Source organism: Nilaparvata lugens, chromosome 5 (assembly GCF_014356525.2).
Source record: "Nilaparvata lugens isolate BPH chromosome 5, ASM1435652v1, whole genome shotgun sequence".
Lineage (NCBI taxonomy): Eukaryota > Metazoa > Arthropoda > Insecta > Hemiptera > Delphacidae > Nilaparvata > Nilaparvata lugens.
Window position 1 is genome coordinate 45,079,662 of NC_052508.1, and position 24,563 is coordinate 45,104,224.

Sequence of the window (24,563 nt, forward strand, 5' to 3'; positions counted from 1 at the left end):
ATCTGATAACAGAAACATAAGAAGAAAACACTAGTCATATGATGATTCAATATCATCACACTATGCATAGAAGAAATAATATTAAATGGCTTCCGCTGTTAGCTTTTCAGTACTAAAGTATTAGTCATCAATGTAAAGAAATCCTGTTTATAAATAGATGCATGTTTATTTAGTAATTATACATTTTCTTTGAATAGAGGTCGCTGCACGGCTTCCAGCTCAGTTCAGTTCGTGAAACGAGCGAGTGCACATTGAATTAGCTCAGTTCAAATTAAATTTTTTATATTACCTATATACAGATTATTAGTTTTAGTTACTGTCTAGTTTTTTTATAACAATGTTGGGCATTAGAAAGAGTGGTCAAACAGTGCATAGTGAAGCGCGTAATATCATTAGACATGTTATTGAGAAATGTGATGAGGAAAAGAATTCTATACCAATTCCACATTCACAAGCAACAAAACGAGCAGCAAATTATTGTGGTGTATCAGAGAGATTGATTAAAAAAATACGTAGTGAAACTAAGTGTTTAGCAGAACCAGAATCGTCTAAACCATCGACGCCAGGAAAAACAAGACCACACTCCAAGAATTCCATTTCCAGTATAGACAGTTTTGATCTGAACGTGATTAGGAACACTATAAATGAATTTTACCTTATCAAGAAAACTGTACCCTCTATTAGAAATTTATTACCAGTCTTGAAAGATAAAATCAATTTCAAATGGGGCAGAGAGACATCACGTGTAATTAATTATAAAAAAAACTTGGATTTAGATGGGTGAAATGTCAATCAAAACGGAAAATATTAGTTGAACGTCCCCATATTGTTTTTTGGAGGTCCGAATACCTTGGAAAAATCAGAAATTTCCGTGATAAGAATAGAAAAATTTTTTATATGGATGAAACTTGGGTTGATAGCAATATGATCTTTCAAAAATGCTGGCAAGATCATGAAATTACAGGATGCTTGAAAGATTCGGCATCATCCAAAAGGTACATATTGGTTCTGAAAATGGGTTTCTTCCTGGGTCATTGCTACTTTTTCGGGCGGGGTCAGCAACAGGGGATTATCGTGGTCAAATGAATGGGGATAATTTCAAGAAGTGGGTCAGAGAGAAGCTCATTGCTAATCTTCCTCCTCATTCAGTATTAGTAATGGATAATGCCCCTTATCACTGCATTCAAAAAGAAAACCCCCATCCAAGTATGCCAACAAAAATGAAATGATAAACTGGTTGACGGGGAAAAATATTCATTTTGAGCAATCAATGAAGAAAGGCTAGCTCTATTCTTTGATTGAAAAAATAAGCCAAATCAAAAAGAGCCAGGTTTACGCAAATCTGGCTATGAGCCAAGTTTGCTCAAACCTCTGTTCACTTGACACCAACATTAACACAAACCTGTATTATAAACTAAACCATATATAAATTCTGTACGAAGTCTTTGAAGTGTTTATAAACTTGAGATGAATAGTAACTCAAGCCTCCTCCTCCTCCACCTCCTCAACCCTCCACCCCTCCTCCTACTCCTCTTCCTCCTCCTTCTCCCCCAACTACTCCTCCTTCACCTCCTCATCTACTCCTCCTTCTCCGCCACCTACTCCACCTCCTCCTCCTCACCATACTCTTCCTCCTCCTCACCCTACTCTTCCTTCTCCTCCAACTATTCCTCCTCCTTCTCCTCAACTCCTCTACCTCCTCCTCTTCCTCCTCCACCTTCTCCTTCGCATCCTCCTCCTCCACCTACTCCTACTCGCCGACCTACTCCTCCTCCTCACCCTACTCTTCCTCCTCCTCCAACTATTCCCTCTCCTCCTCAACTACTCCACCTCCTCCACCTTCTCCTTCTCCTCCTCCTCCTTCACCTACTCCTCCTCCTCCTTCACTTTTTTATTTGTTGTTAATGGAGTTTTGGAGTTTTTATTAATTTTATGTTTATGTTTTGAAGGGACAGATTCAAAGATCCAAAGGTTCGAAGAACCTCACACGTCAACCGAAGCTTATTGTGTGTCCCAAAAGTATGTTAGTTAGGCAAACCAACTCCCGTGTCCTTTAAAGATCTAGGAGTTTCGTCCCTATACCAACATCCCATTCCTCACCTGTTTGCTTACAGCCAAACAGAGCCCTTCTTCTAGCTCCAAGACTTCTACAATCCAGTATGATATGCTTAGCAGTCTCTTCAGACTGATTACAAAGCCTACACATCTGACTTTCATTTATGAGTCCAATTGTGTGTAGATGTTTCCTGAAGTGGCCATGTCCAGTTATCAGGGCAATCACCTGCTTGACCTGACCTCTACCCAGACTCACCAGGGGTCGATGTCAAACGAGGCAAACGACAGAAGAGTCCTGCGACAGTCGAGACCAGCGACGGTAGAGACCGGCGACATTCGAGGCCAGCGACGGTAGAGGACTCCTGAAAAAGTGGCCTCAAATGTCGCCTGCGTTAGGCGACAGTTGAGGCCACTCTAATTTTTGTACAGCCCCGACAGTCGAGACCTGCGACGGCAGAGGACTCCTGAAAAAGAGGACTCCTCCAATTGAGTTTCGTCAACAAAGGTGGTCAAGTCATATACATTCCAATACTTGGATGATGGCCCCTAAACATATTTTTAAGTAATGGGAATCCATTACTACTGCATTATGCCTCCTTCATTGACAAATATAAATATTTATCTATCTTCTATCCATCTATAAGACGAGATGGTGTCTGTCTTTCTGTCTGTTTGTATGTGAGCTCATCACGCTTGAAATATTTGACTGATTAAGCTGTAATTCTTCACAAAGATGATCGTTCTGAAAATCCTTCAAGGATAAGCACTATCTACCTTCAAAGTTCATATGCTTTTTTTATGAAGGAAGTTTCCATTATTTAGTTTTCAACAAATCAGAAGTTATAATCATTATAAAATGTATTTTGTCTGGAATCGCAGCAGGATGTGTCCTCAACTGTCGCCTGCTGCAAGCGAGTCTCTAATTTTTGTACAGGCCCGACAGTCGAGACCAGCGACATTCGAGGCCAGCGACGGTAGAGGACTCCTGAAAAAGAGGCCTCAAATGTCGCCTGCGTTAGGCGACAGTTGAGGCCACTCTAATTTTTGTACAGCCCCGACAGTCGAGACCTACGACGGGAGAGGACTCCTGAAAAAGTGGCCTCAAATGTCGCCTGCGTTAGGCGACAATTGAGGCCACTCTAATTTTCGTACACTCCCGACAGTCGAGGCCTACGACCGTAGAGGACTGTAAAACAGTCCTCTACGGTCGTAGGCCTCGAATGTCGTCGGTCTCGACTGTCGCGCCCCCCTCACCAGCAAGCTGGCTTGCGTCTGCCAGCAGCCTTTTGCCAAGTGCTTGACCAGGGTGACCCTGCCATTGCTGGCGGTGTAAGTCCCTGGACCATTTACTTATTGTGTGGAAGGCAGTTGTTCTACTTATGTCACAGCCTGGCTCTGGACCAAAGAATGGCATACTAGAACCCCGCTTAGCAAGCTCATCTGCATGCTCATTACCTCCTATGCCTACATGGCCAGGTACTCAACCAAGATGCACAGAGTTGCTTGTTGCAAGCCTGCTGAGTGTTTTGTGGCACTCCCACACCAATTTGGACTTAATTTCATTGGAGTCAAGAGCATTGAGGGCAGCCTGACAATCTGACAGATGTACTCTATGCTTATTGCAATAGCGCCTGGCAATGCCTATGTTGGCACAAGCCATGATGCCCCAAATATCTGCCAGAAAGATGGTACAGTGTTGTCCTAGACTTGCATGAACTTGTTTGTTCTAGGTGTATCACTGTACACCCCGTAGCCAGATTTCCCTTCAATGAGAGAACCGCCTGTGTACGAGACAAGTCTGCCTCTTATGGAATAGGGCCCTTCCTCAGACTTCCACTCCTCCCCAGAGCAGAATTTGACAGAAAAAGGTTTAGTAAAAACCAACTCCGCGTTCATGACATATCTGACGTCATTCAAGCACAGGGCTGTGAGCAACAGCTTTGGTGATTGTGCAGTGGCCTGTTCCAGACAGGCCTTCTCTCCATTGGCCTGCAACTCTCAGTCGGGTATGCGACTAGGTGCCACCCCGACTACTTGTCCCCTTTTAAAACCGGTTTTTAGGGGACAAGTAGACGTGAGCCATACCCCGTCACTTCTGAGAAGGTGACAACTAGTCGGGGGGACACCCTGTCGTGAGGGTGTGAGGTGTCAAGTTGTCGTTTACGGTCAAGACTAGTTGACACCTCCGGTCCAGTAGGTGTCAAGTAGTCGGGGCGACAACTTGACGGCAATGGTATATTTTTACGAGGGTACAAGTAGTCATCTACGGTCACGACAGCCTGTCCCCTCGACTCCACTCCACAAGAAATCAACATTCCGGCTGGCTCTTCATTTGAAAGTTGGAAAATGAAGCCAAACTATTAAGTTCTATATTATGAAAAGGCATTAAGATTCCTAGTTTTGATATAATAAGATATTTTCATGATATACGATATCATGTCTTTGTTAGTGACCCTCAATTTCTATCTCATATTTACTCTAATTGCCACTTATTTACTATAATATGCCCAGGAATTCGAGAAATAATTTATTTCCTTCAATAAGTGAAGTGATAGATATGGCAACACGCTAATAATCATACTCATAAAATATGTTTGAACAGTGTCTGTGAGTGTAGAAGACACAGACACAACTTGAAGATTTTCATTGGCCTTCTTATGGTCTGATTGCAATCTGAGCGCAAGTGTATATAAATAATCATTTATCCTCATATTAATTACCAGACTTCATGTAATACCTCAGTTGATAACCAGACTGATAGCTTCATCTGCCATATCATTGATGGATGAAAATTTGACTGTCCTAGCATTAGGCTCCTTTGTGGACTTGTGTTTTATTAATTTAATGTAACAAGAGTGTAGATCTAATATTAATTACAAATTTCTCTTACAAATTTTAAGCAGCTATAGGAAAATTCTGAATCCAACTCATCTTAGAATGCTTTATTTTGCTCAAGTACAGTCGATAATGCAATACGGAGTAGCAGTATGGGGGGGAGGGTGTTATAATTCCCATTTGGAAGAACTGTTCATAATGCACAAATTAATAATTAAATCTATTTCAAATTAATAAACCCAGACTTTTCCCGTCTGACCTTATATTCGAGAAACTCAAGGTTTTGACAGTTGAACAGTTATATGTTGAAAATGTAATTAAATATTTGATAAAAAATAGAACCAATTTTCCATGCACCAACTACTCATTAAATAGACATTACCGCTTGAGACCTACTTCAAATAAGTATTTGATATATAATACTAATATTGAAACAATTAGACAACAACTTTTTTATCTAAGTACTATTAATAATCAATAAAATTCCGGATCATCATCTCAACAATGCTAAAATTACAAAGAAAATGAAGCAGGAAATCATTAATTGGATAAAAAGCAATTATTTTTTCAATCTTTAAATTATTGTAACCGTTTCCTGGATCGTTAATTCACATTCCTATCTTCCCTTCCACTCCCCTATCACACACCCTTCCTTTCCAGTTATACCTTACCTGCCTATTACATGGGAAACCATAGTTGGCAAGATATTTTCCCCCTCTTTCTCCCAGCACACATCATTTTATTGTCTTTTAATGTGTTAATATCATTGTTACTGTCATTGTTATTGATTTGTTGTATATTGCTTTTACTCATTGTATTTTTGTGTGATGTGAATAAATTGAAATTGAATTACCGTAAACAACTAAATTACTTTTTTTTTAAGATTACGTCCTAAAGACTCCAGTCATGGAGTATAAGACAAGTCATGTTATTACATAATAATTCTAACACTAAGTAGTTCAACCTAGTTTAGGTTTGAAAGGAATTCTTGTACACTATAAAAAGCTCTATCAACTAAATATTTTTTAATTTGTTTTTTGAAAATCTTCAAATCATCATTACTTTTCAAGATTTGAGGTAGCTTGTTATAAAATTTTCTACCAATATAATCTGGTTTTTGTTCAAATAACCTACTATTGTGACCCATTATAATTATGATAATCTAACTACCGTACAATGCCGTAACGTATATAAAAAATTACTGTTAGAGATTCTAAAATTTATTACGATACCTTACTATAGTAATCTTATCGCGGAGCAGCAAAAAGTCAACACAGCCACTCGGTAGCACGGTACTTTAACAACTCACACCCACTCAACCCCCCCCCCCAACTCGACGCTCACCACCCTAAAACTCGACGCTCCAAATTTTGTCTTTTTAACAAAATACCGTATACCAGACAGTTATGAAGAAAATTTTGATTAAAATTTGTGGCAGATCTAAATAATTTCAAGATCTTATCTACGGTACCGTATTTTTAAACTTCGCGGCATTATAGCATAGACTTGATGGTTTGATAGAGTAGTGCTCTTCTGAATACCTGGTTCTGAATGGGTACCACTTTTCACTCTAAATTCTAAGCAAAAAAATGTCAATAAAACTCCTTTATCTATTTTTTATACTTGAATCAGAATTTTTCAACTTACACTAGTTATCGAACATTACATATTCGATTTTTCTAAATTCAACCATTCGACTAATGGCGTCTGCTTGTGTGAATGTGAAAGCCAAAGCACGTTGTTTGTTTACATTTTTATTAAGCTTTTTATTTGTCTGTTGTCTTTATTTACTTCAAATATGTTCTAGTAAATAATCAGAATGGTACATAAAAAATCAGAATACAGACTACAGTATCATTTGATACCAGAAGACATCAGAAAAAAAATTTGGACAGATAATGTTACATTGAGGTAAAACTATTTATTGATTCTACTTCTACTTAGTACCTACCTAATAACTGATTTCATTTATTGCATTTTTATTAATCAACTTATTTTACTATTATGAGTAATCTCATGACAATTATTAAACGAGCGTTAGGGAGTTCTTACTTTTGACTTGCTAAAGGCCAAATATGTTGTCCGTCTGTTTATTTGTTCTACACTAACTTTAGAAAGAATTATCAATCAGCTTCAAATTTTGAACACCGATAGAAATTAGTGAGATATTACAATTATTCAAATTCTAATGAATTACGTAATAATTTTCATTAAACGAAAATCTAAATTAAATGCTGTAATTCACCCCGAATACTTCTGCTACTGCAAATATTGACAACAATATCGAATTTCCATCTAGCTTTTCACCCTTTTTAGCAAAGGTATTCGGTGTAAATTACAGCATTTAATTTGGATTTTCGTTTAATAATAATTATTTTGAACACTTATTCTTCAAACCTTTTTTCAGGTCAAGGCTCACTCCTACGTCCTTTTTTATGAATTTGAAAAATTATCATAATTTTTTTTGTAGCTTTGTCTAGTTGTTATAAATTATTGTGCAAAGTTTCAGTTTCGTATGTTTAACCGTTATGTAGGAAAAAAATAGTGAAAAAAGCAAAATCCCCGCTGTGTGAGTAACTGAAGACCTCCGGACGATTTAAATATGATATTTAGATAAGTTTTTTACCCAGGAACAATTCCACAGAGTATTGGTAAACACCAGTTACCATTCGTAAACACTCTGTAGATTAGGCCTATCTAATATCTATATCTATAGATACCGTATCCAAATAGAAAAGAATTTTTGATTCGTTTTATCATTTTTTGTTTTTTTATCAGAAATTGATTTTTATATGTACGTTATCTATCTATACGGTATGGATTTTATATTTTAAATAGCCTAATGATGTTTGCGCAGACGTGTGCATTTCATCTGCGACCGTCAATATGTTTGCGACGCAATTAATTTCGATCCAGTCCGATTTCAGTCAAACAGTTTGCACAAACATCAAACAGCCCCATCGACGATCATACAGTTTGCGCAAACAAAATGTGGATCGTGGATTTAGGTTAATCTATTACAAAATCAAGTTTCGTATCTTGTTGATGAAAGATAGCGTTTCTGTTACAGTACGTGGGTCTAGTTAATTAGATACAGTGCTCGATTTTTCCAAGCAGACATTCAAGTACTTAATTTACGTACATTATAATGGTATTCTATTTATATATCCATAATTTTCAATTCTAATTTACCCTATCTACCCTTAGTTTTAAAATACGGTATTATTTGAATTAGAACTATTTGTATGTAAACTTCAATTTTTTAATTTAACGTAAGAGGAACAAGCTAGATTAACAAAAATAAATTTGACTATGACGTCATGTGGGGTGACATGATTACGGTAATTAACTATTTTTAATGATGCTAATAAGTTGGCGTAATCCTAGGCTACTGCTAAATCTTATTTACTGTTACAGTTGATTTACAGAGATTAATTATTGTAACGGTTACCTCGCTATGAAATGTAAAGAAAAATGTAACTTGATAGAATATTACTGAACACTGAACAAGCAGCTTCTTCTCGTAGAATTGCAATATTGAGTGTTCAAATATTAGAAATGTATTGATAAAACGTGCTAAGATTGTTTCGTTTGCAGGGATAGTAGGAAGCTATCAAACCAAGCTGATCACTATTGGGAATATCAGTTGACAGACGACAACTGTGTCTGTGATGGTGAAGATGAAGTCGATTCTGGACCTCCTCCTCCCCACAAGTAAGCTTTATCTAACCTTGCCGTGCTCTATCACGTTTTACTGATTTTTTTTTTTGCTCACTATCTACAAATTTCTTTCTATTAAATATTATAAATCAAACAGAATATTAAAAACATATAAGTTTCTCGTCGTTCTTTTTAGTTTTGAAGGTGATGATATTGAGGTTGACATTTATATTCAGAATAACAATATAATTAAACTTATCAAACCATTTATTCGTTGAAGTAACAAAAGCTAATTTCGTTTTTGATACTATTGTCAGTCTCCAGAGATTTATTACACTTGACTTTACTAGAGATTCACTATAATTGCTTGTTTATTTCATCAATGGTATAATTTATTTTTATTCAATTCCTCATATATCAAAATTTCATGACGGTAGTTGCTTTTATCAGTTTATCCTATTCTATCAAGACTATTTTTTTTCTATGTCTGACATATCTCGATAACTATCTAATAATTATCATAGTTGCTGAACTGCTTAAACTATGTTGATGAATTTTGGATAATTCAGAGTGATAAATGGAGGGTATTTTTAAAACTTCAGAAGTGTCCGTTGCGGAATCTGAGTGCAAAGAATGAGGAATTTTGGCCAACATTTTACTTGGAGATAGGAAGAGTTATTAATTAAAACGGCCAAATAGCTGTTGTTGCTTTCCCAAATATAAAAATATCCTCCATTGAAGAAAGGCGCTTTTCCCATGAATCAATTATTCCCAAACATTGATTGTTTTACCAAAGATAATAGAAGGTAGCTTTCGATAAAAATATTGGAGATTATGCTTAACAGTTCGTTGATATTCACTTCAAACTGTCAGTATACCTCATTAATAGCATCAATGCTCCCCATTCAAACAATGCTGACACATTTATGTGAATCTTACTATAATCTGTTTACATTATGTTAATGATCACACGTGTTTCAATTTGAATTATTTAAGACATTTTTTGCTTTTTATCCCAGCTGTTATGTTATGTGAATACTCTCATTAATGAAATCATATCAGGCTGTTAATCCTATTATATTAAGCGATAAGTATTTATATACTTATCTGGTTATTTTTATATCTGGCTATTTTTATATCTGGTTAGTTATGTTTTACGGATCTTGAAAACGGCTCTAACAATTTTCACGAAATTTGGAACATAGTAGGTTTATGATATAAAGATTCGATTGCACTAGATCTCATTCTTTGGAAAACTCGCTGAACGACATTAAAAGGATAATTCATCCTTTGAAAACAGGTGATAATTTCGTCGTCTCTCAATAACAAGATGCGTGTGCTTGTGTGGGAGAGACAGAATTATTTCCAGCTGTGTAATTATAATCAATCAGCGAGAAATTTTATCTAGCTAGACAATTTAATCGATTTGATCAACATAATCTGATTTGTTGACATGACATGATAATCCTCCTAAACTAGAGTTTATCATAATTTTCAAAGTTGATCATTATTTGACAATTTCAAGTGATTAGTGAGTGTTATTTTGTTATTCAATTTGGTTTGTATATAATGTAAATTATAATTTTTTTGGTTTCAAATGTTTGAACAGAAAATAGAACCTGAATTCAAGTGTATGGAACATAACTTACTTTCTGGACTTTTTATAATGTATAAATCAAAATTCGGGAAAGAAACAGTTTTGGGCTGTACCTGTTAGTATTTCCCCAATCATTTTAGAGAATTGTGTTCGGTTTATCAAAAGTCAATAAATAAATAACGGGAGAAGCTCGGTGCCCCGATATTACCGGGTGATTACAAATGAAATAGACAGTTTGAATAGCTTGTAGAGAATTTATTATTTAAAAGTTTAGATCACTACTTACATGATTACATAGAAGAATTCTTGAAGTTTTTATTGAAAATTTACAGATGTTCAATGTGTGCACCATTTGCAACACGACAGATATCAACACGGTAGTCAAATTCTGACCACACACGACTAAGCATCTCACGGTTAACTGTAGCAAGAGCATTTGTGATTCGTTGTTTAAGATCATCGATATCAACAGGAAGCGGTGGTACGAAAACTCTGTCTTTTACATAGCCCCACAAGAAAAAGTCGCAGGGCGTTAGGTCCGGACTACGAGGTGGCCACGGCTGAAACACAACGTTTTCCTCACTTGCACGGCCGATCCATCGTCTAGGAAGATGTTCATCCAGATACCCTCTGACGTCTGAGTACCAGTGAGGCGGAGCTCCATCTTGTACAAAAATGAAGTTACAACTATCTTCATGGAGTTGAGGCATTAACCATTCGGTTAACATGTCCAGATAAATTTTTCCGGTTACTGATGGTTCTTGGAAGAAGAAAGGCCCGTAAACCTTTTCACAAGATAAAGCGCAAAACACGTTCACTTTAGGAGAATCGCGTATATGCTGTACAGTCTCTCTTGGGTTTTCTGTTCCCCATACTAGTACATTATGTCTGTTAACTTTTCCACTAATGTGAAAAGTGCATTCATCACTGAAAATTAGGCGATTAAACAATGTGTCGTCATTTTCAAGACAATGTTGCATCTCTTGACAAAAATTTTTACGTACAACTTTATCATTGTCATTTAAACTTTGTACTAACTGCAATTTATAAGGTGTCATTTTCAAACGTTTCCGCAGAATTTTCCACACAGTAGGTTGAGGAATTTGCAATTCTAAACTCGCTGATCTAGTCGATTTTCCTGGACTTCGTACAAAAACATCACGAACACTATCAATTTTTTCTTCTGTAACAGAAGGTCTTCCAGTACTCTTCTTCTTACACACACATCCACTGCTTTCAAAACGTTCATACCAGTCATAAATTGATTGCCTTGTTGGTGGTGGTTTACCGTATGTTGTTCTGAAATGACGCTGCACAACAGTAACAGAGTTTGTTTTGGCTAATTCAAGAACACAATAAGCTTTCTCCACTTGAGTAGCGGCCATATTGCTAAACTAAACTGGCTGTTGTAACACGGAGCAGCCAACAATAGCCAGCAACAGTTCTACCAACATAAACTTTAAGAAATTCCCTACAAACCTATATCACTTACTATGTTGAAATACACCAGTTTAATTTTGTACAGGCTATTGAAGTTGTCTATTTCATTTGTAATCACCCGGTATAATCTCGTTATTCTTATTATTTTTATTGATAGACAGAACACAATTCTCTAAAATGATCGTGTTTATATTTCACAGCTTGCTATACGTCATCTTATAAATTTCGGGGATGCGATATTTTGATTTTTCACATACTCACTCGCGCACTCACTTTTTTAATATCCACAGACGACAAAAGTCTCGGCTGTTTCAGTCAAGGATGAATTATCCTTTTAATTTCCTTCAGCGAGTTTTCCCAAGGATGAGACCTAGTGCAATCGAATTTTTATATCATAAACCTACTATGTTCCAAATTTCGTGGAAATCGTTAGAGCCGTTTTCGAGATCCGTTTAACATAAATAACCAGATTGCTCGCTTAATATAATAGGGTTCTTAGTTCCGTAAGAAAGGATTTTTTGTCTCTTAGCAGCTGAACAGTAGGGAGTTTTCCATAGTCTGTTGAAAACGAGTGAAAGAGAGTGTGAGCAAGTGAGAAGATTATAATAGCTGTTAAATTACCAAATTTGGCGACCTTATTTTAAAACATTGCAGGACTACATATGGGAACTTATGGAAGAATAGGTACAGAAAGTAACCGCATGATAGCAATACGGAACATTATATTATATATTAACATTTTCATCTAGGGAGAGCACCTTCCCGTAAACAAAATTGTATGACAGTGACGAGACTATATTTATTTATTATTCCATTTATAATTATTATTTGGATGATGTAGAACTCATAAGGTATGGTTCTGTTGACGGGGTCCACAGCCACAGCCATCATCTCATCAATCTCCTCCTGGGTGAATGGCTCGCCCTTCTCCATCATAGCCTTGCTCATTGCTCAGAAATTCCCGATCAAGTTATATTCAGCAAGCAATTTTTGTTTATATGATGCATTTCAAAAACGATTATAACGATTTTGATTGAATTTAATTATAAATATTTCACAAAAATAATCTTATCTTCCAATTCCCGTAGCGAAGCACGGGTGCCCTGCTGGTAACTATATAAAAACCTATATTTTTGGACTGTTGTGTATAAATGGGAATACGAACAGTTTTGGGCTTGAGCCTGTTCATCCTTTCTGCGAGTGATTGTACTTGAGTAATTAATAAATAATTCGAAAAACAGCACAAATCAAAACAATAAAATAATTGGGAGACAGTCTGGTGGTATCGAATAGACGTTGACAACCTCAACCTAAAACTATTTCCCAAATTCGAATCGATAACTTTTTATTGTTTTATTCTAGTACTAATACGTTTCATTATTTATTTTGACGCCAGACTAAAGCACAAAACACTGCTAGCTAGATACGAGCAACGGTCAAGGAGTTGCAGCAATGGACTGGATCAACCGAGTCGCTCCGAAATGGACAGATATCGAGAGATGGCTGTGCAAACGCCCAACTGGAAAACAAAACTTGACAAGTTGAAGAAGGACAACGAGAGTGAGACAGATAGCGGGTGAATATTCTTATGACAAAATTTATATTGTGTTTTGAATTACCTTAATTTGAAAAACAGTTTTAATTAAATAGCATACATTTTATTTATTATATTTATCCTTTAATTGATTCAAGATCAATAGACCAAGGAAGAGGGCCAAAAGACACAACCCAAAACTGTTCCTCCCTCGAATTTTGATTCATATACTAGTCCAGAAAGAAGGTTATGTTTTCCACTTTATATAATCTGCGTCAATTTTACTGAGCTAACACTTTCAAGAAATTTCGAATTTAGACAGATTGAAAACCAAATCAAATAACAAAAAAATTGCTTTCACTAAACTCGTAAAATTGTAAAATATTGATCTGAAAGTTAAAAACTAATATATTTCATGAGATTTATATATTATTTTTCTTCTGATTGGTAGATTTCAAACTTTTAAGCAAAATCCAAACTTTTTTCGTATAAAGTGCTTATATATATATATAAATTAAAACAGGAGACACAAGTCATAAATAGATTGAAAACACTTAAAAACTTACATTAGAAATGGGGGAAATTTTCGGAGATTGAGTCTCCTTCCTCAACCAAGAGTCTGCTCGGTTGATAAGTTTTATAATATAAATATAAACAGGATACACACGACACGGATAGATTAAAAACACTTGAAAACTTACATTTAAACGAACATTTTCGGGGGCTGGGCCCCCTTTGTCAATCAAACAGGAAGTGGTGCAGATTTGAACATTACAACGGTCGTGACCACAGAGACGCGGTAGAGATGTTGTGTAGACCATAGAGCACAGACGAACGGAGGCGCACTGATTGAAGGAGCATTATGGGATTAGTTGGTGGGCTATTATGGGTTACTAGTGGGAGATTTCAAATTTGAGTGGGTTATGGATAAGGAAAGGTGTAGATTATGAATTGATAAAAAAGAGGAGATTTAAAATTAGAAATCCGAAATGAAGTAGAATAAAATTAGAAAATGGAATTATTGAATTGGAATGAAATTTATTTTTATTGAAAATTTATTATATATATTTGATAGCTGTGAAATTTATTATATGATGAAATTTATTTCAATTTAATTAAACAGTTGGTGTAGAGTTGATAGCTATGGTACTATTGCTGTCTGTTGAGACCAGGACTGGAAGCAGCTCCAAGCACCCAAATAAAAGCCAATTTTTTCGTCTTGACATCTATGGAGGGGGCTGTGGGAGGGAGGGTGGCAAGGACTTTGACTTTGAAGCATTGGACAAAGTTCTTGTTGAGCCATGGGTAGGGATGGGTAGGGAAGTATTATTTTTAAAGGAAGCCCTGTGATTGTTGATTCGGAGGTTTAGGGCAGTGGTGGTTTCACCTATGTAGAAGGCAGGACAGAAGTTGCAAGAAAGAAGGTAGAATAGTACCATAGCGGTAAGGCAGTTTCCGAGAATTTTCGTTTAAATGTAAGTTTTTAAGTGTTTTTAATCTATCCGTGTCATGTGTATCCTGTTTATATTTTTATTACAAAACTGTAGAGCGTTTTCTGTTAAGTGCTATATATATATATATATTATATATATATATATATATATATATATATATAATATATATATATATATATTATATATATATATATAGGGTGATTCATAATTATGGTAAAGTAATTTAATACATGATAGTAGAGGTAAAAATAAGATAAAAAGTTCATATAAACATATATCCATAAACGCTTCATTAGCGAGCTATACAGGGGGAAAGATTTCGCCCGGAATTCAGTTCCTCTGGTGATATACACCGATGCTGAATTGTTTGGCGACTAGTTTTTGAGAAACTTATGCTGGATTCATATGGAAAAATAACTGAAAAATTGAATAAAACTAGTCTGGAAGCTGTAGTGTGAGTAGTTTTTGAGAAAAAAGTTGAAATATGCAAAAAATCTAAGTAGAAAAACACAGACTTCTACGTTTGATGCCCAATAACTTTCTTTAATGACCAATAAACAAATAATTCCTTGCAATAAAAATTGTAGAGAATTTAATTCTGAAAAGAATGATGTAAGCTGTGTAAACTAAATTTAAATAAAAGTTGGATAAAATGTATTCTTATGTAGTACATTACACCACAAAAATATGCTGTTTTTGAGGAGAGAACTAATAACTCATAGGTTGTAGCTGATTGCAAATAAAACATGGATTTTAATAACAGCTGTTCCAAAACAGCTGATTTATTATGTTTTAAATAAGAAAATATTTAAAAGAAATTATCAGCTGAAAATTATTTTCAGAAATATTTTAGCTCACTGTTGAACAAAAAAAAAACAAACTGTAAGTTAGGCCTACTGTAACCGTGCTGTGTTTTTTGTTTAATCTATTAACCAGTTATTTGTAACCATTCCATTTTGCTTTTGTGTTAAGTGTTAACTTTTTGAAAAATGGCAGGTAATCTTAGACATTATTCATACTCCGAATTAGCTGACATGCATTTTATGTATGGAATGGGACTCTACTGTAATAGTACTGAAGCAAGACGTTTGTATCAAGAGAACTTTCCTAACCGAGTATGTCCAAGTTCAAGGTTTTTTGCCACTATTCATTAACGTCTGTCTGAAACAGATTCTTTGATATCCAAAGAGCACATTTATGCAGGCAGTCCCCAATCTACTATGACTGTTGAGTTAGAAGAACAAGTTCTTAATGAAATTTATGAACATCCAGAGAAGAGCACAAGAGAATTGTCAGTGCAGTTAAATGTCAATCAATCTATCATTTGGAGGATACTAAAATAGCAACAATTACATACATACCACCTCCAGAAAGTTCATACTCTATTGCCACGAGACTGTATTCCCCGTGCTGGTATTTGCCGATGGTTTTTAGTAAAACTTGTTTACCCAAACTTTTTAACAACCGTTTTATTTACCGACGAGGCACACTACAAGAACAGCTATCGTTAACGTCCACAACCAACATATTTGGGCAGCTGAGAATCCTCATGCCATCAATCCTAATCTTCCACAACATCAGATTTCAGTAAACATTTGGGCAGGAATCATAGGAGACCATCTACTTCTGTTCGAGCTTCCTCCCAGGCTTAATGGCATAATCTACTAGTCTTTTGGTATAAGTTTAATGTCATTTAGATATGCTACTTTCATATAAAAAAAAACTTTTCATAAAAAACCGAATATTTTATTTGCAATCAGCTCCAACTTATGAGTTAAAAGTTCTCTCCTCATAAAACAGCAAATTTTTGTGGTGTAATGTATTACATAAGAATACATTTTATCCAACTTTCATTTGAATTTAGTTTACACAGCTTACATCATTCTTTCCAGAATTAAATTCTCTACAATTGTCATTGCGAGGAATTATTTGTTTACTGGTCATTAAAGAAAGTTATTGGGCATCAAACGTAGAAGTCTGTGTTTTTCTACTTAGATTTTTTGCATATTTCAACTTTTTTCTCAAAAACTACTCATACTACAGCTTCCAGACTAGTTTTATTCAATTTTTCAGTTATTTTTCCATATGAATCCAGCATAAGTTTCTCAAAAACTAGTCGCCAAACAATTCAGCATCGGTGTATATCACCAGAGGAACTGAATTCCGGGCGAAATCTTTCCCCCTGTATAGCTCGCTAATGAAGCGTTTTATGGATATATGTTTATATGAACTTTTTTCTTATTTTTACCTCTACTATCACGTATTGAAATATTTTACCAAAGAATAGAATAGAACTTTATTAACATAATTCTGATAATACAAAAAAGAGAAAAAGAAAACTCGTTCACAAAAACATCTTGTTTGAAAAATGAATTCAAAATAACATAATATGTTCTCTTTCGACAAAGTAAAAAAGTTCTTCAGCCGGGTTGATAGTTTACAGTCCTTATAATGTAAATTTATTGCAGACACAACACCATGCTCACACACAAAATGCTCAGAATATTTACACATTCTCACTATAACACTTATCAAGTTCAATATGGACGTCAATGTGGCTGGACCGATCAAAGACAAATAAAAACTTTAATAACTAATTTGAAATGACACTTATAATAAATAATAAAATAAATGTTTTATAATAATTTATAATAAATAAATGAATGACACAAAAATCTATCAAACTATCAACGACTTTATTATTTACGAATCAAAAATTAAATTCCCTTATCAACTCTTTTCTATAAGCCCAAGCCTCTCTCAAAAACCCGACCAGACTCTGCCAACATTTACCGTTTAAGTAATCTATCACTGCTTCTCCTTCCATTGACCTTCTTTTTAGCCATTTCATACTTATCTCTAACAGTATAGAGCAGCTACCGATAAAATGAAAGATATCCTCTGTTTCTCTGCTGTTACACATTGAACAAATACCAATCTCTTCTTCTCTATGTGGGCTATGATTTAATGAAAATAATCCCCCTCTGGCTTTAAATATAACGTTGCGCCTATTCTCATCATTGATATAATCTATCGTATTATCAATTTTGACAGCTGCGTACACCTTATGGAACTGGGAACGCTCTCGTCTTTCAAGCCATTTATTTTGAAAATTTGTTTTCATTTTTATCAGTGCCCGCTCCCATGTTGCCTCGCACCCCTGTCTGAAATTCACCGCTTGCCAGTTGCGCGCTGCTATCGGCAATTCGATATCAATATCTCTCAATATCCTAGTCCATTCCGAATACCATCCACACGTTTCTTCTAAACATTACTTCGCAATCATTGGTCGATATCGTTCAGCCGGGAGCTCGAAAGAGCGCAATATGTATTTAGAATGTGCTCGCAACGTATACAGCCACAAAATATCTTTTCCGGTCTCCAGATAAATCATATAATTTGGCGTGTTTTTTGGCAAACCATATATTCTCTTAACAAATGATCTTAAAAATATCTCCAACTCTTCTCTCTCCATATACACCCAAACCTGAGCCGCGTATGTCACGACTGCTTTACATATTGTTTCAAATATCACCCACTTCATGGATAAAGGTGCCTCTTCATTCAAAATAAGTTTGCGCCATACGCTATTAATTCCAAATTTTGCTGCTGTCAATCTGCCCTTGAAATGCTCGGTAAGAGACAATCTTGAGGAGAAAACTACGCCTAGATATTTATAAGTATTCACAACCTCTATCTCTTCGCCGCCAAACTTCCATTTCTCTTCTGCCGCTAATCTTCCACCTCTTCTGAAAACAACTATCTTCGATTTTGCCATATTAACTGTTAGGTTCCACCGAATGCAGTACTTGTTTAACCTATCTATCATTGACTGCAGTTGTTGCGCACTCTCCGACATGAGAACAACGTCATCCGCGTAGAGCAGAGAGTTGATCAAATTGTTGCCCACATACACACCTCCTCCCACATACTCACTCAAATCATTCAAAAACAGGGCAAAAAGCAAAGGAGACATCACACATCCCTGCTTTAATCCGTTTCCGGTAATAAAATGATCTGTCAACCTCTGTCATCTCCACACCATACTGTAGCTCTAGTCTCTTGATATATCTTCTTCAAGATCTCTATAAACCTCGATGAAACTCCTAGCTCATTTAACTTGAAAAATAAAGAATCTTCATCAATACTATCGAATGCTCCTTTATAATCGACAAAAAAGCAATACAGTTTCTTCTTGGGTAGACTCAAACTATTTCTAATAATATTATTATAATACAAAAATATTATCTATTGCCGAATAACTTTTGCGGAAACCACATTGATTCTCATGCAATATCTTTCTGTTTTCAACCCAAGTTTTTAATCGGTTCAACAATATAGCTGAGAATAGTTTAGCGATCGCATCAATGAAGGATATAGCCCTATAATTATTTACTTCATCAGCTTCTCCCTTCTTGTACATTTGAAATATAATTGATCGTGAGAAAGCTGATGGTATTTGCCCACCTCTCATGATATTATTAAACAATCTCAATATAAGCTCATTGTAGTTTTTAGATGCATTCTTGTAAAACTCTACTGGTATTCTATTTTCTCCTGGCGCTTTATTGTCTTTCATGGCTTTAAATGCATTTTCCAGCTCAGTCATGTCAATATCTTCATCTAGTGCATCATCCTCAGCATATGATGCTGCATAATAAGTAGCCACACTGCCTGTTGAGCCAAAAACTTGTCTATAATCCGTAACCCAATCCTCTGCTTTTATATTACCAGAAACTCTAAATTCTTTATTTCGAAATTTGTTTATCAGACTCCATAACTCACTACTGTCTTTAAATGCTTTAAAGTTTTCCTTCACTTTGTCGTAATAACCCAGTTTCTTACTTTTACATAGAAGTTTGTATTCCTTGACAGTTTTTAAATAATTTTTCTTGACTTGTTCCGAATTGGACTCCCTAAATACCTTCAACAAGCTAAACACCAGCACCCTCATTCTTTCACATTCCTTGTCGAACCACTTTCCTTTCATACTTGATTTACTCAACTTTTGATTACGGGTACCGGGTCTATAATTAGCAGCTCTATAAACAAGGTCATTTAGTAGTTCAAGATTATTCTCATTGTCCCCTGTTAAATCTCCAATTTCTCTGCAGTAATTTGCAAGTTTTCGAATGTATGACTCTCCCTTAATCTTATCCCACCTCAACTTTGGCAATAGCGGCAGAATTTGGCTTTCTTCCTCCTGGAGATTGGTTGTCGCTAATACTGCTTCGATAGGTAAGTGATCAGATATATATTCCTGTATAACACAGTATTTTCTTATAGCGGAAACCAACTCCATGGACACACAGCATAAATCGATCACAGAGAATCCTCTACCACTCACATATGTAAAATCCCCCCACTTATCTCCTCTTGTTCTGCCATTCAAAATAATAAAATTGAAAGTCTCACATAATTCTAATATTTTTCTGCCCTTAGCGTTAATTGTCTCATCCTTTGATACTCGTTTACTGCCCCAGCTATATTCGCTAACTCTGATAAATCTTGCTTATTACCTATTCTTCCATTAAAATCTCCCATCAAAATTATATTGTTTCTACAATCCTGTGCTGCCACAAACTCCCATAAAATGTTAAAATCCCTTTCCTATTCAATATTATTCCCACCACTAAGATAAACTGGAACTATGTAATAACTAGAATCTACACTTGTATTGATCTTCACGACTTTTCTATCTTGTACACTACATACGCTTATTGCATTCAATCCTTTTTTAATCCCAATCAACTGACCTTTTTTCGCTCTTCCCTGACTTGAATCTCTAATTGCAAACTCCCAATTTAAGTTGAAGCCTGGACAATTATCAGCAATGTATGCTTTCCTTCCCTCTTCTATAAAAGTTTCCAACAATACAAAAATATCATAACTTTTAACGAGATTGTAGACTAACTATTCAATCCAGCCACATTGTACGCAATAACACTCAGCCGCCCACCCTCGCCACAACTGACGGCCGCCTCTCAGTTGCGGCTGTCGTCGACCGGATGGCGCCGCGCTTCCCCATCCAACACGCTCCTCACCGCCTGCGACACCACCTGCCCCACCAAACATATCCTTGAGTTTGATCCAGCCGTCTCCTCCACCAGCCAGCTCAATCAGCCGCTCGCCTCCATCCACCGTGAAGCAATGACCGTCCACCATCAGACGATCGACCTTCACCGACGCTCTCACATTTGGTACACGATTTCTTAACTCCTTACAAGTCCGGAAAATTTTTGACCTTTTTTTTCTGGTCTCTGACGCAAAGTCTTTTTGTATTATGAATTTCGATCCCTTCAACTTTTTACTATTCTTCGTTAAGTACAGTATATCGCGATCGTTTGGAAAGTGGGCGGTAATAGGTCCATTATTCACTCGTCTACCCAAGGCATGAGCTCTATTAACCCAAATTTCAGTTCTTGCCCCTAGATGACTAATACAGAAGTCTCTAACTATTTCTGCGTAGTCCACAGTTGCACAATCATAGTTCAGTCCTCGGAAAATTAGATTGTTTCTCCGCGATCTATTCTCAAGATTTTCCAATCGCTTTACAAACAAATCAAAGTCAAAGTCCTTGCCACCCTCCCTCCCACAGCCCCCTCCATAGATGTCAAGACGAAAAAATTGGCTTTTATTTGGGTGCTTGGAGCTGCTTCCAGTCCTGGTCTCAACATACAGCAATAGTACCATAGCTATCAACTCTACACCAACTGTTTAATTAAATTGAAATAAATTTCATCATATAATAAATTTCACAGCTATCAAATATATAAATTAAATGTTCAATAAAAATAAAAAATAAATTTCTTTCAAGTTCAATTCTACAATTCAATTCCTTTCTCCAATTTTAGTCTAATTCTTTTTTGATTTCTTATTTTAAATCTCCTCTTTTCTATCAATTCATAAGCTACACCTTTCCTTATTCATAACCCACTCAAATCTTAAATCTCCCGTTTGTAACCGCCCCCTAAATACCCCCATAATATCCCCTGACTCTGTACCCTATTTCTATCTTCTAACAAATTGGGTTTGTTCTGTTTTAGGAAATGGATACGGATAGAGTGCAAGGGTGCTTCATTACAGATGATGAGCTCCTTGAAGCACTCATGAATGATAGTGACTACGAAGTTGATAACTTGGGCCAGGATCCAGATTATTTGTTGGATGAATCTTCATCTGATGTGGATAGCAATGATGACCAGGATCCTGAACCTGTTGAAGAGGAGCTCAACATCATTCCACATGAACTTACTCCAGAAGTTGAACAGTTTCTTTCAGATGAACCAGGACCTAGTCAGGACAACAATCCAGGAAGGGGAAGAAGAGGCCGGGGGATTCGAGGGCTTAGTCGTGCAAGAGGAAGGGGTAGGGGTTTAGGAAGAGGGAGAGGGCAGAACCGTGGTCGGCAGAGAAATGCTACTGTGTGGGGTGGAAGGAACTTGAACAATGATTTTCCTATTTTTGACAATGTAAATGACGATTTTGCTGCTAGGGTTGGGTGGGACCCTCTCTCTTATTTCAGTGAATACTTTGATGAGGAAGTATTTCAGCTTATGGTAGAAAAAACAAATATTTACTACCACATAAAAAATGGTAGGGAGCTGAAAATCTCTTTAGACGAGATGAAAAAATTCTGGGGTATTTCAATGTTAATGAGTACCCTAGGTTACCCCAGAATTCGTCTCTACTGGGACTCTACTTTTAAAATACCAATGATTGCTAGAGCAATGCCAAGGGACAGGTATTTCTCTATAAGAAATGCCATTCATGTAGTAAATGATGATGATATAAATCAGGAAATGAAGACTCATGATAGGCTATGGAAGGTGAGGCCAGTCATTGACAAATTCAGAACTGCTGTGCTCAAAATTCCTAGGCAACAAGATGCAAGTATTGATGAACAAATCATCCCATTTACAGGCCATGTTGGGTTCAGGCAGTTTGTTCCACGAAAGCCGAACCCAACTGGTTTGAAAAATTATGTACTATGCACAAAAGATGGCGTTATTCTGGATTTTGAAGTTTATCAAGGGAAGACAACGACGAGACTTCATCCAGAAATTGAGGGGCATTTGAAACTAGGTACTGGTGGTCGTGCAGTTTTGAGACTTGCTGAAACATGCCCCCCTGGGACAAACCTCTATTTCGACCGCTATTTCACAGGCTTAGCACTTCTAAAAGCCTTGAAAGAGCAGGGAATTTCAGGGACTGGCACTACCATGAAACAAAGGTTGCCCAATATTGACTTTAAGTCTGATGCAGAACTAACTCAGGAGGGAAGAGGTGCATTTGATACAAAGATCAATGATGAAGAGACTGTACTTGCACTCAAATGGGTTGACAACAAGGTGATCACCATGGCATCCACCCAACATGGTGCTGACCCACTTACAGAGACCAGGCGCTATTCTAGAGCAACAAGACAGTACATTGATGTCGGAATGCCCAATGTTGTGCGGCAGTACAACATTAACATGGGAGGTGTGGATCTACAGAACCGAATGATTGCATACTACAGATCCTACCACAAGACAATTAAATGGACTGTTCGCTTCATGGAGCATTTTGTGGACATGGCTTGTGTAAATAGCTGGCTCAGGTACAAGTCGGACTGTCTAGAAAAGCATGTTCCAAAAAGTAATGTTATGGACCTCCATTATTTCAAAATGTACCTGGCTCAACTTCTCATAATTGGAAAAAAAAGACAGGCTGATTCAGATTCACAATCAGAGGATGAGAGACCCGCCCAGAAAAGATCAGCAGGAAGACCAGGGAATGTTCCTGTTCCTCATCATGACCAGAGAACAAAAGAAGCATTACATCTTCCAAAAGCCATGGATCTTTCAGTTGCACAACGTTGTAGACATTCTACTTGCTCAGGAAGAACAAGAATGATGTGTGTATCATGTAAAGTGTTCCTTTGTGTTCTAAAAGAAAGGAATTGTTTTCTTGAATTTCACACATAGGAAAATAGGACACATAAGACATTTTTACATAGGACATAGATTTTTATGAAATTCAATCATCAATCTATTAATTATAATCTAAACAATGCAGAATGTAATGGATTAACAAATTCAAAACTATCTATCCACTTAGTTCATAATTTTTTAAACTTCTTATGAACGTATTATGGTATCTCAGTATAGTATTTGAAGTTTTATTTTTAATAAGTTGGTAATTACAAATAAAAACTATTATTAATCACACATGAAAAAAGATAAATTACAATAAATGAGATTGTTTTAAGTTGTGAATAGTGAATTATTGTCAGAATAGTACACCGTTCCTGGCTTTTATTTATTTCGGACAAAGTAGTCCTTGGGACCTAATGTACACATTCGTGTACAAATTGCTGCGCCCCTCCAAAAAAAAATAAAAATGTTAAATACACCCAATTGGTCTTAAATGTACTACTAGGACCCAAAAAAGTATATTTGAATAATTTCTGAACATCAAGGATGTCTCAGGACTGAAGAGGATGTCTCAGCACTGATATATATATATATATATATATGTGTGTGTGTAACCGCCCTTGATGGGGGTTGAAGATATCTTATTACTACTTCAAGGGAGTCATGGGAACTGGATAGACAACAACATTGTATTACCTAAAGAATTTCTCATTTATTAGGCTATGTCAATTACTTGAAATTTAAAGAATGAAATATGCAGTACATTTTATCCAAATATTATTCCTTCAAAAACTACCTTCCAATAAGATTCTGCTAACTAGAAATTTACTACAACAATGATTTTATTAATTAGGGTCTCGGCCGGGTGAAAATGTTTTATAAGGAGCTAGAAAATTTGGCACTTACCCACAGCTATCACTCCCACCGTAATCCCAAACCACAGGACACTCACGTATATCATACCGTATATCATATCTCACGTATACATAATGCCGGAAAAATAACTTAACTTTTTGCAATACGGTTTGGATTTTGATCCGCTCGATACCTCGGTTGTTTAACGACTGGAG

General features: G+C 36.2%; 1 protein-coding gene across 2 annotated transcripts in view; it reads left to right on the forward strand.

The window, feature by feature from the left end:
• Nucleotides 1–6,582: 6,582 nt before the first annotated feature.
• The window catches only part of LOC111048395 (centriole, cilia and spindle-associated protein), a 40,705-nt gene continuing 22,724 nt past the window's right edge, over nt 6,583–24,563 (forward strand). Inside the window, exons 1-3 of one of the 2 annotated variants that reach the window (XM_039428410.1) lie at nt 6,583–6,801; nt 8,488–8,604; nt 12,984–13,163. In XM_039428410.1, the coding sequence (XP_039284344.1) occupies nt 6,710–6,801; nt 8,488–8,604; nt 12,984–13,163 (389 nt within the window). In that variant the 5' untranslated portion in view covers nt 6,583–6,709. The remainder of the gene's footprint in view (nt 6,802–8,487; nt 8,605–12,983; nt 13,164–24,563) is intronic. The other variant, XM_039428411.1, reaches the window with a different exon arrangement.